This window comes from Denticeps clupeoides, chromosome 15 (assembly GCF_900700375.1).
Source record: "Denticeps clupeoides chromosome 15, fDenClu1.1, whole genome shotgun sequence".
NCBI classification, from domain to species: domain Eukaryota; kingdom Metazoa; phylum Chordata; class Actinopteri; order Clupeiformes; family Denticipitidae; genus Denticeps; species Denticeps clupeoides.
The window spans coordinates 1,239,158-1,257,244 of NC_041721.1; the positions used below are offsets into that span (position 1 = coordinate 1,239,158).

The following is an 18,087-nucleotide window of genomic DNA, read 5'->3' on the forward strand; positions in this document are numbered from 1 at the left end:
CTGAGAAGTAAAAGCTCTCGCTCGGAGCACGTTTATGCATGATCTCATACGCTCTCATGCATACGGTTGTCCATGCAGGCCTGACTGAACAACAGACACACCGCCATACGGAAGTCTGCTGCTCCTCCGCTCCGGTTTTACACCACGCCGTGTATTTATATGCACATATTCCAAACCAACGATTACAAAAAAATACCAATACATCAGACATGCTGCAATCACAATGATCACAGTTAATTCTAAAGAGTAAAGTTTGCTGGTGGTAGTAGCCTAGCAGGTAACACACTCGCCTATGAACCAGAAGACCCAGGTTCAAACCCCACTTACTACCATCGTGTCCCTGAGCAGGACACTTAACCCTGAGTTGCTCCAGGGGGTGACTGTCCCTGTAACTACTGATTGTAAGTCGCTCTGGATAAGGGCGTCTGGTAAATGCTGTAAATGTAAATGCTGTGACTCGTATGTAAAACTGTTACAGAGACAAGTGTGGGGTTTTGGGGCTCGGGGCTTCAGCGGTGCCTCGTATTCAACTGATGAACTGTGGGTCCGTCACTTTTCACAGCCAAAAAGTGCAACAGATGATGCAGTCGGCCATAGGGTGCTTCCATCCCGAGGAGATAAGCAGAGCTGGGAATAGTTCTTCTTACTATGAGAAGATAACTCGACTCTACGTTGGGCCGTGGGGTGCACATTGTGGTCATTTTTTAAATAATTCTATAAGGAGCCTTATTACCCAGGTTGTGAAAGTGATTGTCACATGTGATACACAGCAGCACAGCACACGGTGCACACAGTGAAATGTGTCCTCTGCATTTAACCATCGCCCTTGGTGAGCAGTGGGCACCATGACAGGCGGCCGGGGAGCAGTGTGTGGGGACGGTGCTTTGCTCAGTGGCACCTCAGTGGTACCTTGGCAGATCGGGATTCGAACCAGCAACCTTCTGATTACGGGGCCACTTCCTTAACCACTAGGCCACCACTGCCCCGGGACGATAAGGAGTTTATGGAAAATGGAAGTTCGCACAGAAAAATACCTTTTTCCGTCTACACCCGATCGCCAAACAGAACGAATCTCCTGCAGGAAAGCAGGACGGAGGGCTGGCAGATTTAGCCCTGCGGCACGTATGATGATGAAGAAAGCTTTTTACACACACACACGCACACACACACACACACATTAAGGAAGCCTTAATGCAGCGTGAGTCACGAGACCGGCTCCATCGCGCTGACCTACATTCTCTGTGCACATCAGAAGGCCTGAACCAGCGAGAGAGGGAGAGAGAGAGAGAGAGAGAGGGAGAGAGAGGGGGGGGGGGGAGGGGGGGGGGAAGGGAGAGAGAGAGGGGGGTAGAGAGAGAGGGAGAGAGAGAGAGAGAGAGAGAGAGGGAGAGAGAGAGGACTCGTCGGCCAATGAGGGCTGGCTCCTGGGAGTCACGTGCTGCGTGTGATGTCAGACGAGCGGGGCGGTGGGCCACGTGTGACCTGAACGACTCTTCTGGGGGGGGGGGTGATGATGCTCTGTAATCGATCACGGATAATGCGTCTTTAATACGCGCGCCTGAGTAACGTTCCGGGGAAAAATGGCGACGTCAGAGCGGCCTCCATGCATCCGTCTTCACACGTTCCCCACACCGCAGCTGAATAAATCACGCCTCGGATGAGGGTTCTGGAGCGCCGCGGTTTATGTTACTCACTCCGTTCCCGGATCTCGCCTGATTAGATCACACAGTTATTTCATCTGGACTTCCTGGGACTAAGGAGACGATGAACTTCTGAGGGACAAATATAGAAGAGAGAGAGAGAAAAAACACAACTAACCTGAATAAACCACAGAAATGGGAAGATGAGGACGAGCAGGAGACTCAACAAAAGAATCTAAATAATATAAATATCTAAATACCCTTTATGACAGAAACAAGATGAGACACAACGGTCATGTGATGATAACCATTGGGTTATAGATATATGGTGGCGGGTTATATACATATATGTTGGAAAGTTATAAATATATGGTGGTGGGTTATAGATATATAGTGGCAGGTTATAAATATATGGTGGCAGGTTGGAGACATGGTGGTAAGTTATAGATATATGGTGGTGGGTTATAGATATATGGTGGCGGGTTATAGATATATGGTGGTAAGTTATAGATATATGGTGGTGGGTTATAAATATATGGTGGCGGGTTATAGATATATGGTGGCGGGTTAGATATATGGTGGCGGGTTATAGGTATATGGTGGTAAGTTATAGATATATGGTGGCGGGTTATAGATATATGGTGGTAAGTTATAGATATATGGTGGGCGGGTTATAGATATATGGTGGCGGGTTATAGATATATGGTGGTAAGTTATAGATATATGGTGGTGGGTTATAGATATATGGTGGTGGGTTATAGATATATGGTGGCGGGTTATAGATATATGGTGGTAAGTTATAGATATATGGTGGTGGGTTATAGATATATGGTGGCGGGTTATAGATATATGGTGGTAAGTTATAGATATATGGTGGTGGGTTACAGATATATGGTGGCGGGTTATAGGTATATGGTGGTAAGTTATAGATATATGGTGGTGGGTTATAGATATATGGTGGCGGGTTATAGATATATGGTGGCGGGTTATAGATATATGGTGGTGGGTTATAGATATATGGTGGTGGGTTATAGATATATGGTGGCAGGTTATAGATATATGGTGGCGGGTTAGATATATGGTGGCGGGTTATAGGTATATGGTGGTAAGTTATAGATATATGGTGGCGGGTTATAGATATATGGTGGCGGGTTATAGATATATGGTGGCGGGTTATAGGTATATGGTGGCGGGTTATAGATATATGGTGGTGGGTTATAGATATATGGTGGTAAGTTATAGATATATGGTCGCGGGTTATAGATATATGGTGGTAAGTTATAGATATGTGGTGGCGGGTTATAGATATATGGTGGCGGGTTATAGATATATGGTGGCGGGTTATAGGTATATGGTGGCGGGTTATAGGTATATGGTGGCTGGATATCAGATGTATTGGTATTGGACGAGGTGATTTTTGGACACTTTCTTAACAATAATGTGGAAAAGAAAACAATGTATGTCGGAAAAACACGTGAGAAATGCGGCCGCTGGAATGGATGTCAAGTATTCTTGAGTCTATGAGGTAATACTAATATAATAAGATAACCTTGTTTTAATTATGAAATGTGTTTGACTAAAAATAAAATATTGACTGGGTTAAATAGAATTGGATTACTACAAAAAAAGACTAAAATACAATTTTCATTGACTAAAGCTAGACTAAAATGGATAATTCTGACTAAAATAGTCGACTGAAACCTGACATGACTGATTTGAGTCTGGACGTGGACTAAAAGACTAATAAAGACTCAAATGACCCCTTGACGCAAAGACTCGACTAAAACTGAAGTGAAATGCATTTGATGGGATGTGAAGGAGACATTTTAGAACTGTTGCTGAAACTGCCTGCAGGATGAGCACATGGAAGCGATGACACCACAGAAATCCCTGCGGAACCAGCAGGACCTCCGAAGGACACGATCGCAGACGCTGAGGGTTTTCTGATCCAGGCCGGATTGGAAACAGGTTTCGCTCGGCCCTGATCTCCAGGTGATGGATGGATTTGCTCTGCTCTCCCTGGGCCCGTCTACAGTCTCTTTAAACCCACAACACCTCTGCTTGCCCAGCAATTGATTCACAAGCCATCGATGGTCTTAAATTCTCGGGCCGAATTCCTTGAAAACACGTAAAAGCTCGCTGGCAGTGTTTCCGGGTTCAGATTTGGACCAAACGAGAATTATTGTTCCGACCTTTCTGAGCGCCACAGCAGCAAAGAGGTCCGTTTTTTTTACCCCTAAAGTGACCTCATCCTGCAGCTCAGACAGAACGTGCATGAATTTGTGGATATTAAACCGCAGCTCCGGGTCATTACTCAGAGCACCGCGCTAAAAGGTTCGAGAGACGAGTGGAGCCCGCGGAGGGAAACCAGATGGTCCGAATCGTACGAGCGACACCGCAGCCCCATCAGAAACGTCCAAACATTCGGTGCCGGTGATCCTGCACAACGCGAGGAGCCGCGGAACAGCGGGTCACCTGCGCTGCTCATTCATTTCAGCCGGCGAGGGCGATAATGTAATCACCGCTCCGCAGAGGCCTGAATATGAAAATGTAAACAGAGCCCCGCCCTCTCGCCCCGCCGTACGTTTACGACTCTCCCGCTCGCTCAGCAGGCCTACATCTGGCTGCACCCAAGTGGGGTTTGGACTTTCATGGGAAAAGAACCTGCTGGGCTTTTACGGGACCACACACTTTCCCTGGCGTCAGATCTTCCTCAGTAAACACACCTCAGCCCATCAACACCACCACGGAACAAAAGGAGGAACGTCTCCTCAGAACTCCCAAGGTCTCCACGCGTCCAAACGGCAAGAACTACCAACAATCGAGATTCTTAGAACACCATTTTGTAGGACTTTTTAATACTCTTGGCCCTGAAGGTCTGTACTTCTCCGAGATGGTTAGTGGTGACTCTGTTGCTCACCTTAAGTGACTCTTGACTGAGAACACAAAAACTCAGGAACGTTTTTTAAGAATATTTTTAATAAAGTCAGAACAATATATATATATATATATATATACAGACACCCACACACAGTACATAAAGAAATGAATAAATACATTGATCTAAATAATAAAAGGTACAACGTAAAAAAAGTGCTCCTTGCTTCCTATTCGGCAGAAGTGAAGAGCATATGCAAATGAAGACGCGGCCATTCTTATAGTTCATTTATTTCAACGTTACTGCTTGACGATACAAGTGTGGCGTTGCGCGTTCACCAGGTTGACATGTGAAATGCGGCCAGACGGCGTGCTTCCTTTGTACGTTTCCTGAAGTGCGTCTCTCGTGTGCCGGCGAGTCGGTAGTTCCAGTTCCAAGCCGCCACAGCGCCGAAACACTCTAAACACACAGCAGCATTTATATGTCCGACATTTACCAGACGCCCTTATCCAGAGCGCCTTGCAGTCAGTAGTTACAAGGACAGTCCCCCCCTGGAGACACTCGGGGTTACGTGTCCTGCTCAGGGACAGTAAGTGGGGTTCGAACCTGGGACTTTCTGATCTTCTGGAACTTAATCTTGGCCACTAAGCCACTAGCACCCTGTAATAAGACGAACAAGCTGTAACCTTCAACCCCAAAAGCACCATGAGTGACCCCCTGGGTCTGAAACGGTCCACTGAAATGAAGATGCAGCTGGCAGACCATGTGTCACATGACCTCTGTCAACCTTTCGAGATTTACAATGACCCGCGTCTGCGTGGACACGCCCATCATGCCTGCGGAACGTGTTTAATCGAGGACCGGGAGGGACACGGATGAGTCCCGCCGCCACGTCCGCTCCGGATTCTAACAGCTTTGACATTAGGAGGAGTTGCCGGGTCCACAGGGCCCACGCCCTCTCTTGCTCATGCTCAAAAAAAGGATTTTTCTGGCTCAGTGGTGGCCTAGCGGGTAAGGTTGCAGGTTCGAAGGTGCCACTGAGGTCCCCTTGATCAAGGTTTCCCGATGACAAGCACTTTTCACTTAAAGATAACCGATAGAAACGTAACGTAATGTTACACAATGAGCGTTTCAAATGTTTCTGATGATTATTGAAAAACCCCAGACGTGATCTACATGTCCAGGCAGGAACTTACAGTGTAAAGCGATACTGGAAATATCGTAATTCATTCATTAACAAAGCTAACGTTACCTTATTCTCATCTTATTACCGTTCCCTCAAGGCCGCTTTTTTGCCCAATTCATTTTTTCATAACCCACAAAAACCGCATGAATTTTTGTGTGAACAAGAACTTTGTACGTTGCTGATTATTTAATAATGACAATAAAATCTTGGTAGCCGCTCGTCACCTCAGTGGCCTTTGGAACCGTCCCTGTGGTTCTGACGGAACGAGCCTGGAGAAGAAAAGGTGACGTATCAGCGGCCAGTCACCATGTTGGCCAGACAATCGGACCGGAACCGGCCCAACTTCCTAATGGGGTTCTGCAGGTTCCCTCCTCGCTCCTGACCAAGGCCAGCGGGTTCTGCGGAGAACGTGGGGAACGGTGAAGGCTTCCTTCTGGTCGGGACGCCATTTCAGGCTGAAGCCGAGGACTCACGGCCCTTCCCCGGTTACGGGACGCCCCGCGGCATTCTGGGAACGCGAGTGATGTCATAACGACCGCCGCGCTCATTCTAATTAGGGGAGGCAGGGAGCTGGAATGCGCGTCCACGTCCCCGCGGTGACGCACGTCTCCCCTGTTTATTTGGGACGGTTAACGGCCGTCCAGCCTCTCCGCCGCTCAGATGAACCCTGAGAACGAGGGAGCGGCGGGTTATTCGAGCGCGTTAAAGTAAACTGGTGAAGCGATGGATGGATGGATGGATGGATGGGGCTCTTTCTCGTACCCGGGCAAAGAAGCCTTACCGGGGATTTGACTAAACAGCACACTCGACATGATGTTCTTGGCCTGGCTCTCTTTAACGAAGACGAGCCAAAATACACAAGAAAAAGGCATAAAAGGGGATTTAGGGGCGGCTCCAAAACACGATGCAGTCAAGGTTCTGCAATCAAATCCAATCCGCCCGACACGATGCAGAAAAATGGGGGGCTGATGTGGGTCTCGGCGTGGTAAACGGGACAGAAGCGGGCGCAGAGCGGAGCGGTGCGGGAAGACGGGGTCACTCTGCACGAGAGCCCTATTAATGGCTCGTGAAGCCGGGAACTCCGACCGTGAGTAATCCAAGTGAATCAGAGCCCGGAGGAGCAGGAGGAGAGTAAAACAGGGTTACCAGGACCAACTAACTACCCCACAACTAACTACGCGTCCATCTCCTCCGTTCTCTACACTCCTAACACCCCTTGTACCAGGGTCTCTGTACAAGGAAGCCAAATTTTAGACTTTTTAATATATTATTATTACTGAGTTCAATATTGGGAGTGGCACTTGCTTATAAAAAAAACACCACAAAATGAATATTCACTATACCTTTACATCACTGCAGATGTTATTTTACATTTACATTTACATTTACAGCATTTATCAGACGCCCTTATCCAGAGCGACTTACAATCAGTAGTTACAGGGACAGTCTCCCTGGAGCAATTTAGGGTTAAGTGTCTTGCTCAGGGACACAATGGTAGTGAGTGGGATTCGAACCCGGGTCTTCTGGTTCATAGGCGAGTGTGTTACCCACTAGGCTACTACCACCTACCAAAACTACCATTTTCCCAATACTTCATAAAAATAAATACATCAGTAAGATGTTTTTCAAAAACAGGTACATATTAAGAAAGACGTACTACATGTAGAAGTATATAGGGACTGCTGGGTATAAATTGAACAGACAGAATCACGTTATACATCGTCCGGGACCACATAATATAAATGGCCTTATTTTGCATTCATGTGATCACGCAATCTGAAGGCCGGTTTCATTTGATTTGGAAAAAAAGATGCAAATGTGGGAAGATAATGTTCCGTCCTCACTATTCCTGATTCAACAAATAATAATTATATATATATATATATATATATATATAGAGAGAGAGAGAGAGAGATATAGATATATAGTGCAGAACTTTAACAGTCCAGCTCTACAGGCGGTTCCACTAATTCTGATCTCACACACAAAAATGCAGAACACATACTAGAAATTTGCCAAATTATTTAGAGGTCACCACACATAAAAACAACTCTGGTTTTTGAAGATCACTGCTCATTTTCAATCATATTTAAGGCCTTAAAATTTGAAAATCCAGTTTAAGATTTAAGGATCAGTGACCACGCCCACTACTAACACCAACATGCAGGTTTATCAGCACTTTAATTCCAGCGTTCCTATTGGTGAACTGGTGACCAACCATATTCTAGACTCAGGAAATTTGCATATTTAATATGGTCCAGCTGCGTGTGGCAGCAGATTAATATCTTCTCTGGCCGTGAAGCTCCTTTCTGCCGTATCCTCGGAGATCGGAGGGGAGGGAGGGAGGCTCCGAGGAATGTCCCCACGTCCCCCTGGACGGTCGTGACTAATCGCTCGCCCCGACTGCGGCTGTGACCAGCGACCCTTGAGAAACGCAGGGCCGGCGTTAACCGCGCCCAGGCATAAACACCCCCGGAGTGTTTGAGGGAGAATAGAAACGAGAGGAATTCTTCTGCGCATGGAGCCGCCGCCAGCGCTCGTATTTCCACAACCGATTTCAGGGCTTCATCTCAGCGCCTTTGTTCTTGATATAAGGCCTGAATTCTTGATCAGGACCGCGCTCTTCATACCAAACCCGAGATTTACGAGGCCTTGGCCGGCGGAACCGTTTCACCACTAATTTCACAAGTACAATCAAGATGGACAAAAACGACGGCCGGGGGTCAACGGGGACGAGGCCGGTTTAAACAGTCACCCAGCAGCGGGAGCGTCCGGCTCACGAGTCGGCGCTCACGTCAGCAAACTTCGCGGTTGCGACGCGTACCTGTAAAAAGCAGTGAACGCACGTTGTACCACGCTGGTCTCTGCGACAGCTATGAATACGCTAAAAACGACATTCATAACTGTTGCATCATGGAGGTTTTGTCACGCTGCACATCGCAGCTCGGTAGCGGGATGCCATTCGAGCCGCGTGGAGTTGAATAAAACGCGGGTCTGGCCGTTAATGAAATTAGAATTGTGCCGGTCAGTAAAACCGTCCCAGAAAATGCAGAGATGTGGGTTCTTCTGCCAGCAGCGCACACCCCTGGTCGCCATGCACGGGCAGTTTATGAGTTGTGTACGAGTGTGTAAGCATGTGTGTGTGTGGGTGTGTGACCACATGGTCTTTTTATATTAAAAACCTGCAGCATTAACGAAGAAAACGAAACAAAGGAACAAAAAAAAAAAAAAAAACTCTGGAGGTTTTATTACAAAGACATCATGGTTATTCCATCGTACAACCGTCAGACGGAAGGGAAGTGCCCACGCAGACCGTGGGACGGCGGGAGAGATTATGTACAACAAGGTCCCACAATATCATCATCGTGATGATGATGATTTACACCATCAAGGGCCTGAGAAAGACCAGTGCTTCACCAATAATAAAGTGTGTGTGTGTGTGTGTGTGTTGGGGAGGAAGCATCATAACCCGGGTGAAGTTCTTACATAACGATGGCAGGTATAATTACAATTTCACGAGGGGGACATGACATCTATCTACAGCAAAAGTACAGCGGGGACAACGCTCCACGTATAAAAATATATTACAAATCTCCAGCAGTATTTACAGCGACGGTACAGGAGCCACCGAAGATCCTGCAGGAGGTCACAGCACCGCGTCCTGGTGGAGCACCGCGTCCGCTTCAGCCCGTCTCCGTCAGCGTCTCAAAAGAACATCCTGAAACACACAACGCTCAGTTACAACACAGAGGGGGTTAAAGGTCACCGACCCCGGCGGGTTTGGGAATGCACGTCCCCCGGGGGAGTTGATCTTTAATGCGCCTTAACTTCCATTTTATGATTAACCTCCCCGTAAACGGCGCAGCGGGCGGCGAGTACGACACGCAACGACAACGCAGGGCATAAATACAACGGAAGAGGCGATAAATTCCGATCCTGGTAACTTATTACCTCCATAATCTTCCAACCATCGACCCACCGTCGCCCGTATTTACAGACCTCGTAAATTTGTCCCGGGATTACCGTTTTTGCTCATGGAATTTATTGCGTGCAATGTTTCTTGCGACAGGGAACAATGTCCAGAGCAGAATTCCTCGTACGTGAGCACAGCCGGAATGTTCTGAGCTGCGTCGCCGGGCCTGCGGCCGTCTATTCTCTAAATCTTCCCCGAGCTTCCGGAGGGAAGGGCGCCACCTGCTGGCCAGGGCCGAGCACGTCTACGTTCGGAAAAACTCAACCTTTCAAGTTCACAACAGAGAACCAGGTGTCAATCAACATGCTTTATGGAAATCGGGGGAAAAACCAGGCTTTATTAGAGCTTTATTAGGATAATGTCACGGGGAAAGGGCCTCGGTTCTGGGCGTTTTTAGACCGTTTGGTCTGGTTTAGGCATCATTAATCCGGACGGAGGTTTGAAATGGCGTACAGGGGCCCGTCCCGGAGGTCCTCACCTGTAGATGTTGGGGTCCAGCAGCACCGCTGTGTCCTGAGGAAGCTGAGACAGATGCACCACTTTGGTTTTGAGCTGGCCGCGGTCGCCCTCGTTCACCCACACGTCCGGCAGGCTGCGGGGAGAACACTACGGGGTGAAAAACGGGAAAAACCGTTCCGCAAAAGCTCGTTTGTTCGGGTTGGACTTGTTTTCTGACGAAGCCTCCCGGGAACAAGCATTTCCTTATCGCCACAGATCCGACAGGCGAACGTTCCCGACTCAAAATAGCTTCTCCCAAGAGGAACGAGGGAAAACATACGGCGACTCCAACAAACATGCGTACATGACCAGGCGAAAAAAAAAAAAAAAAAAAAAACGAACTTAAGTCGCTTATTAGTCAGAACTGGACCAGGAACGTGTCAAGATGCTTTCGAAACGTCGTGACTGTACAGCCGGGCGATTGACAGGAGTTCGTGGCCTCGGAGCGACCCCGAACCGTCCTCCTCCCCAGCGTTCTTCTGAGAAAGGAACAGGAAGCGGGGAGTACGTTCGGGCCGGTCTGGCCTGTCGGCGCGCGGTGAGAAACGCTCCTGCCGGGGACACGCGCGGTGCACGTAAATATTGCCTTATGTGAAAGTCTGCCAACGCTCCCGGGCGGATGTTCTGTCCGTGAAGGCTGAGCGGTGCCGGGTCGGGATGGGTGTCCAGCGGAACGTACCAGCGTGCGCGTGACCCGGACAAAACAAAAGATGGTTGTTCTGAACATCAGTGGATCAAAGGGAACCAGACCCGTAATGGGAAGGTTACCGATCCGCCCACTACACCGCTCCCCGGGCGCCCGTCATGGCTGCCCACGGACTGTGGGCGTTTCACTGTGACACTGAGTGCTGTGCAGCAGCGTTTCACAGTGACAATCGCTTCACCTTCATCTTGTGTGGAAAAAAGTGGAGAAAACAAAGCCCCTCGGTGTTCATCTACAGGAGAAGGTCTCCTGTAATCAGTACACCAGCTACGCAGCGTCTTTACTTTCTGAGGTTTGATGTTAAATCTCGTCATTCCGACACTGTCTGCGTCCCACGTATGTTGCACACGGCCACTTTATGTCGGTACGTAACGTTGTTTAAACGTTACACGCAGTGCCAGGTTTCCCAGAGGAACGTTGTTTAAACGTTACACGCAGGCCCAGCACGTTCCGGAGGAACGTTGTTTAAACGTTACACGCAGCGGCAGGTTTCCCGGAGGAACGTTGTTTAAACGTCACACGCAGTGCCAGGTTTCCCGGAGGAACGTTGTTTAAACGTTACACGCAGTGCCAGGTTTCCCGGAGGAACGTTGTTTAAACGTTACACGCAGCGCCAGGGTTCCCGGAGGAACGTTGTTTAAACGTTACACGCAGCGCCAGGGTTCCCGGAGGAACGTTGTTTAAACGTTACACGCAGCGCCAGGTTTCCTGGAGGAACGTTGTTTAAACGTTACACGCAGCGCCAGGTTTCCCGGAGGAACGTTGTTTAAACGTTACACGCAGCGCCAGGTTTCCCGGAGGAACGTTGTTTAAACGTTACACGCAGCGCCAGGTTTCCCGGAGGAACGTTGTTTAAACGTTACACGCAGCGCCAGGTTTCCCGGAGGAACGTTGTTTAAACGTTACACGCAGCGCCAGGGTTCCCGGAGGAACGTTGTTTAAACGTTACACGCAGCGCCAGGGTTCCCGGAGGAACGTTGTTTAAACGTTACACGCAGCGCCAGGGTTCCCGGAGGAACGTTGTTTAAACGTTACACGCAGCGCCAGGTTTCCCGGAGGAACGTTGTTTAAACGTTACACGCAGCGCCAGGTTTCCCGGAGGAACGTTGTTTAAACGTTACACGCAGCGCCAGGTTTCCCGGAGGAACGTTGTTTAAACGTTACACGCAGCGCCAGGTTTCCTGGAGGAACGTTGTTTAAACGTTACACGCAGCGCCAGGTTTCCTGGATGAACGTTGTTTAAACGTAACATGCAGCGCCAGGTTTCCTGGAGGAACGTTGTTTGGTTTGTACGTAGCCGGATGTTGTAAATACGTTGGAAGAGGACTGGCTTTGACGGTACTCACATGTCTTCGGGACTCCAGTGCAGGAGCAGCTTCACCTTACCAGAGTCTTCCTTCCGCCTGGCGATCACCTAGCGGGAGGGAACAGGACAGAGACGGGGGATGAAATCCTCGCTTGTGAGGAACTCCAGCTATGTCTGGGGAGGACAGGAGGCTGAGTGGTGGCTCCATAAACAGTTGCTCCGAGTGAGTTAGTGCGGGGGTCTGCGCGGGCATGTGAACGTTAATTAACGCGACCCGAAGGCCTGCTGGCTGATCATGTTTGTTCCGAGTGACGGCGTGGCGGTGAAGAGGTTCGAGCACCCCCTGGTGGCGGCTGGGTGAAGTGCGGCCTCACCGTGCTGTGGAAGACCACGCTGTGTCCGTTGCCCAGGCTCTCGATGTGAGTGGCCAGGTTCAGGCAGATGGCGCGATGTCGGATGGCGTCCATCGTCTGGGCGTCAAAGAAGTCGTGAGGCCGAGCTGCAGAGGGAACAGAGAACCAGGGCGGCGTCAACGATGACTGAATTCACGGACAACGTACATATGACGGGTCAGGTCGGGTTTAGGCTCAATTTCTAACGTTTAGGTAGAAGCTCTAATCCACACACGGGTCGTATATACAGCCGTGGTGGCCGAGCGGGGAAGGAAGGGGACCGGTCATTGGAAGGTTGCCGGTTCAAATCCCACTTGACGAAGGTCCCGTCCCCACACGCTGCTCCCCGGGCGCCTGTCATGGTGCCCACTGCTCACCAAGGGTGACGGGTCAACACCGAGGACACGTTTCACCGTGTGCTGTGTTTCACAGTGACAATGACTACTGTGAGGCAGTCATGTCAAGTTGTAACATGTAAAAGGATCGGAGTGGACCTTGGTAGATCGGGATTCGAACCGGCGGCCTTCTGACCACGGGGCCAGTGCCTTGACCGCTAGGCCACCACCGCCCCATGACTTAAATCTCCATCTGCTTACTGGTTGGTAACTGGTACACAGAGCCAGCCAATCAACAGGCAGTAAATCTGTAGCCTCTGAAGCCTTCTAGAACTGTAAATAAATTAGGATTTATTTTCAGCCTGATCCTCGCGTGGAGCTGCATCGAGGGACAAGTCCCTCCCCTCCACGTGCCAGGTAGAACCAGGCCAGCCACGAACAGAACCAAACAAGCCCGAAGGGTAAAGAGTACGTACGAAGGGACCTCCTGCGCTTGGTCTTCACCTTCCTCCTCTTGTTGAGTCCGGCCTTGGAGGGCGACTCCTGGCTCAGCTTGGTCTGGCTGGACAGCTTGGAGGAGTTCTGCTGGCTGAAGTGGGTGGGCACGTGGCGCGCCAGCCCCCCCTGGGACGCGAAGGTGGCGTTGCAGCCACCCACCACGCACTGAAGGCGGGAGAATCCAGAGTCAAAAAACAACATGGCGGCAGCGGCGGTCACGCGAAGGCCAACGAACTCACTCAGAGACGCAGGAATACAGGGCCCGGGCTTTAAAAGGCGTCCTTACCTTGAAGGGCTTGTCCCCGCTGTGGGACAGCATGTGTCTCTGCAGCCAGCTTTGGCTGGTAGACGGCGTGTTGTAAACTTTGCAGCCTTTCCACAAACACACAAACACCTGCGGCAGGAGAAACGCACGCGGTCATGTGACAAGTCACCGTGTAACCATAACGAAATACATCACGAGACTAAAATGTCTCCTCATTTCCACCGACAAAATCAATTCATTCCGGATACTTCTGACGGTTAAAATGACGCCGGAGAAGAAACCAGAACAAGTCAGAGCGCTTCTCCGACCGGGTCCTGAAGGAACGTCTGCCAGGGAGCCTTCACTCCAGCGGGGCAGGAACAAAAACGCCCTGGCAGATGTTCCTCCAGGACCAGGGTTAGAAAACACTGCCATCAGTTAACAGTAATACAATAACAAGATAACCCTGTTTTAATTATGAAATGGGTTTGACTAGAATAAAAAAATGTCGGTACTCGTACTATATACTATATACAATTTTCATTTTACGAACACTAAACTAGAAGACTAGTGGATAATTCTGACTAAAATAAGACTAAAATGACAGCTGGACGCAGCAAAGACTGGACTAAAACTAAGACCGGAGACGTTCTAGATAAAGTACCACCATCACCATGCCAGGGAGCACTAGTGGACTCTTCCGAGCAGAGTCTACATGCACCTACACGTAACCCTAGTGGAAGCCCTGGACTGCCTAGAACCACTGATGAAGACAACGGGTGAGGAACGGGTGAGGTCGGTAGTTAGTTCGGATAAACCGGCTGCCTGGACGGACCCCGCCGCGCTGGCCGTCGACGTGGACGCTGCGGATGTGCTCCGCCAGGTCGGGGCTGGTGGTGGACAGCAGGTGGCACTGGTCCCAGCAGCAGGTGTAGGAGCCGCCCTTCACCGAGGACGCCGCCGAGGCGCCGTGGCCGTTCATCATGGCCGGCGTGGAGCGGCCGCTGGACGCGGTGCTCTCCAGGTCCATCAGAGTGCTGCTGATGCTGAAACACACACACACACACACACACTTTTTATTCAGCAGAAGAAAGGCAGAGCTGGTCCAGAAACTCCATGTGACAAAACGTGTCTGATAGACAAAGCGCCGCGGCGGCCCGAAGCGGACCACGCGGCGTGGCTAATCACCCCAAAAAAAACGCCCTCTGTACCGCCGCTCATCACTGCCAGCCATGATATGAACCCCACACATGACTTCCTGACCCAAGCAGGTCAAGAGGGGCGGAGCAAGAAAGCGCTTGAAGGGGCGGAGCTCCGGCACGGAGGACTGAATTTTACCGCAATGAGCGGAATCGACCCAGAATGCGTTTGTGTGCAAGCGCTACGTCCCTGGCTGGATCTGGAGGACGGGGGGGACATGTGCAGGCCCCGTCCCCACGCCCCTCCGCCGCGGGGACGCCAGCTGCCCTGTGGCTCGGCCGCGAGGCACCACGCTGCCAGAAACGGGAACAAAAGTTACATTCAGTCCCGCCAGCTGCCCAAACAGCGGGAACCGCAGCCTCCTTTCTCGCTTTTAAGAGACCGTCCCCCACCCCCCGCGCGTCCCTCCCCCGTCCGGCCTCACAAAGCGGGACGCCACATGGCGAGTTTAAATCAAAGCCGCCTCCTCCACCGCGATGGCCGGAGGAGCTCGGTGGCTCGATTAACAACAACAAAGAAAAAGGTCATTTAAAGAAGTTCAGGACACGGTGTCACGGTGAAACGTGTATCTAACCGCCACCCTCAGTGGGGACCGCGGCGGTAACGGGGAGGCCACCACATTCTGCCAGAATCACAGCACAGTCAGAAACGCGGGGCCTGGTTGTCCCCGGGGGGGGGGGGAAGAGGGTCCTGGCCGTCCCCGGCGGGGTCCTCTCCTCTCCAAAAAGAGTTAAAAAGGGCGCCGAGGAAGGACACCGGCGACTTTCTGGCACCTTCTGAACTGGAAGCTGATGGCTGTCAGACAGTAACGTTCATCTTCATTCTTACAGCTCGAACGCGGCATCGACGGCAAAACCGAAACCAAACTTGTAATGAAAATCTACCAGAAAACCTACAAAAAGCAGTAAATATGGTCACAATACAGTCACGCCTGAATGGTAGTAGCCTAGTGGGTGAGACACTCGCCTATGAACCAGAAGACCCAGGTTCGAACCCCACTCACTACCATCATGTCCCTGAGCAGGACACTTAACCCTGAGTGTCTCCAGGGGGGGACTGTCCCTGTAACTACTGACTGTAAGTCGCTCTGGATAAGGACGTCTGGTAAATGGAAATAACGAGACAGAAACGTGTAGAAAACCGCGACTTGTCGTGTTCCTGTAACGATTAGGTGGCACTTGGCGACATGAAAGTGACGACGAGTCCCGGACCTGTCCTCCGAGTCCATGCGGCTCAGCGGCTCCCCGTCGGAGGAGCCCATCTCGGCGCTGGCCCGGCGCTTGGCGGCGGACTCGGGCTTCTCCGGGACGCCGCCGCCGCCGCTGCTCGGGGGTGAGGTGGAGGCGGCGCTCTCCTCCCTTTGTTCTGGTTTGGGCTCCGCGGGGCCGCCGCCGCCGCTCCAGCTGCCCGCCGGGGGCCGCTCGGGTCTCGGCCGGGCGTCGGGCTCGCAGCGTGCGGCGTCCGTCCCGTCGGCGGCCGCCGGTTCCGCTTCTCGGCAGATTCCGCCCGCCTCGACGTCCGCTTCCATCTTCACGGCCAAGCCGGCGGCCGCGGGGCTCAGTCCCGCCGCCGCGCTCTCCTGCCCGCCGCTCCCGTCGTCCTGAGGAGCGGCGTCCTGCTCCGGCCCGTCCGCGCCGGTACTCGCCATTTTAATCGGTGCGAACGCGTCCCGTTTCCTCGCCGTTTCTACAGATCTCAGCAGACCACGAGTCCGCGCAGGCGCACACGCCGCGGAGGCCGAGGTTGCGTGGGGACGAGGTGGGCGGCGCGACGTGACGTCACAGGTCACGTTGCGGACGTACGGGGCTCAAACAATACAAGGGTTAAATAAAACTTCTACAGACTTAAATATGCAAATAGACACGTAAACATGCAAACAGACAAAATACACACGTAAACATGCAAAATAAATACACACGTAAACATGCAAAATAAATACACACGTAAACATGCAAAATAAATACACACGTAAACATGCAAACAGACAAAATACACACGTAAACATGCAAACAGACATAAACACACGTAAACATGTAAAATAAATACACACGTAAACATGCAAACAGACAAAATACACACGTAAACATGCAAAATAAATACACACGTAAACATGCAAAATAAATACACACGTAAACATGCAAACAGACATAAACACACGTAAACATGCAAAATAAATACACACGTAAACATGCAAACAGACAAAATACACACGTAAACATGCAAAATAAATACACACGTAAACATGCAAACAGACAAAATACACACGTAAACATGCAAAATAAATACACACGTAAACATGCAAAATAAATACACACGTAAACATGCAAACAGACAAAATACACACGTAAACATGCAAAATAAATACACACGTAAACATGCAAACAGAATAAATACATAAGATGAACTAAATACTTTTGTAAGCAAATAAATACATTTTATTTGAAAATCTTGATACTCATATAAACATGAATTTGTAGCTCCAAAACTTGAAATGAAAATTATGTTCATGTTTGTATTATTTATGCAATAATGCGCTCCTTAAAATATGTCTGTTAGAAATCTGTGCTATGTGTGTGAAAAAAGAGATTTGTTCATCTTTTACATGACTGGCTTTTGCGAATTTAACCTCACCGTGACCTCCTTATGAACATGATGAAAGAATAACATATAACCATGATAGTCGTCAATACAAATGTTAAAAATACTTTTATTGTTACCAGAACATTAGTTTGGAACGTCGGTATCAAGAAGAGCTGCATTTGGTGTTGCCGAATTGGGATGGGTTGACAATTCTGAGTCAAACCGACTCCTCGTCGACCAGCCTATTCGAGATCTCTTATTTAAGTATGTGTGCAAGTACAATTATCAGCAGGTTTCGTGCTTTTTTTTTTTCGCATTTTAAGGTGAAAAAGTCCGGTATCTGGCAACAATTCATTCATTCCACAACTAGATGTCGCTATTGTATTACTTTCAGTTTTGTATTACTTTCAGGTACAAGTAAATTAAAACAGACCATTTTGTCAGGTCTTTTATGTGCTACTGGTTTTGTAATGGGGTATCAGCCAGCACAACATTTTAATCCAGTGGTATCAGTAGGTTACTAGGTTAACTTGGTTTCTCTCTTGGCTGCGAGCAAGAAGTGTGCATTTCTGATGGAAAAAAATCCTTTCAAGGAGGATCAGTCCAAGAACGCAGCTGTGCCAAATATCGTAGATGCAAAACACCAACAAGCAG

General features: G+C 49.8%; 1 protein-coding gene across 1 annotated transcript; it reads right to left on the reverse strand.

The window, feature by feature from the left end:
• Positions 1 to 4,601: 4,601 nt before the first annotated feature.
• On the reverse strand, positions 4,602 to 16,557 carry LOC114764267 (zinc finger protein AEBP2-like). Its single transcript, XM_028953750.1, has 8 exons — positions 16,065 to 16,557; positions 14,489 to 14,699; positions 13,696 to 13,803; positions 13,388 to 13,574; positions 12,559 to 12,683; positions 12,225 to 12,292; positions 10,156 to 10,269; positions 4,602 to 9,422 (listed from the first exon to the last, which is right to left on the reverse strand). Exons 1-8 carry the CDS (start codon positions 16,499 to 16,501, stop codon positions 9,410 to 9,412), a joined length of 1,263 nt encoding a protein of 420 aa, XP_028809583.1. The 5' UTR covers positions 16,502 to 16,557; the 3' UTR covers positions 4,602 to 9,409.
• Between the last annotated feature and the right edge of the window lie 1,530 nt (positions 16,558 to 18,087).

Bases quoted from the DNA above. Each gene is read 5' to 3' on its own strand.
- LOC114764267 (XM_028953750.1), bottom strand. From the start codon at position 16,501: ATGGCGAGTACCGGCGCGGACGGGCCGGAGCAGGACGCCGCTCCTCAG. The intron at 14,700-16,064 runs GTCCGGGACTCG...TGTGTGTTTCAG, and splicing joins CGCATGGACTCGGAGGACAG to CATCAGCAGCACTCTGATGG. The intron at 10,270-12,224 runs GTGAGTACCGTC...TTCTCCCCGCAG, and splicing joins CACTGGAGTCCCGAAGACAT to CCTGCCGGACGTGTGGGTGA.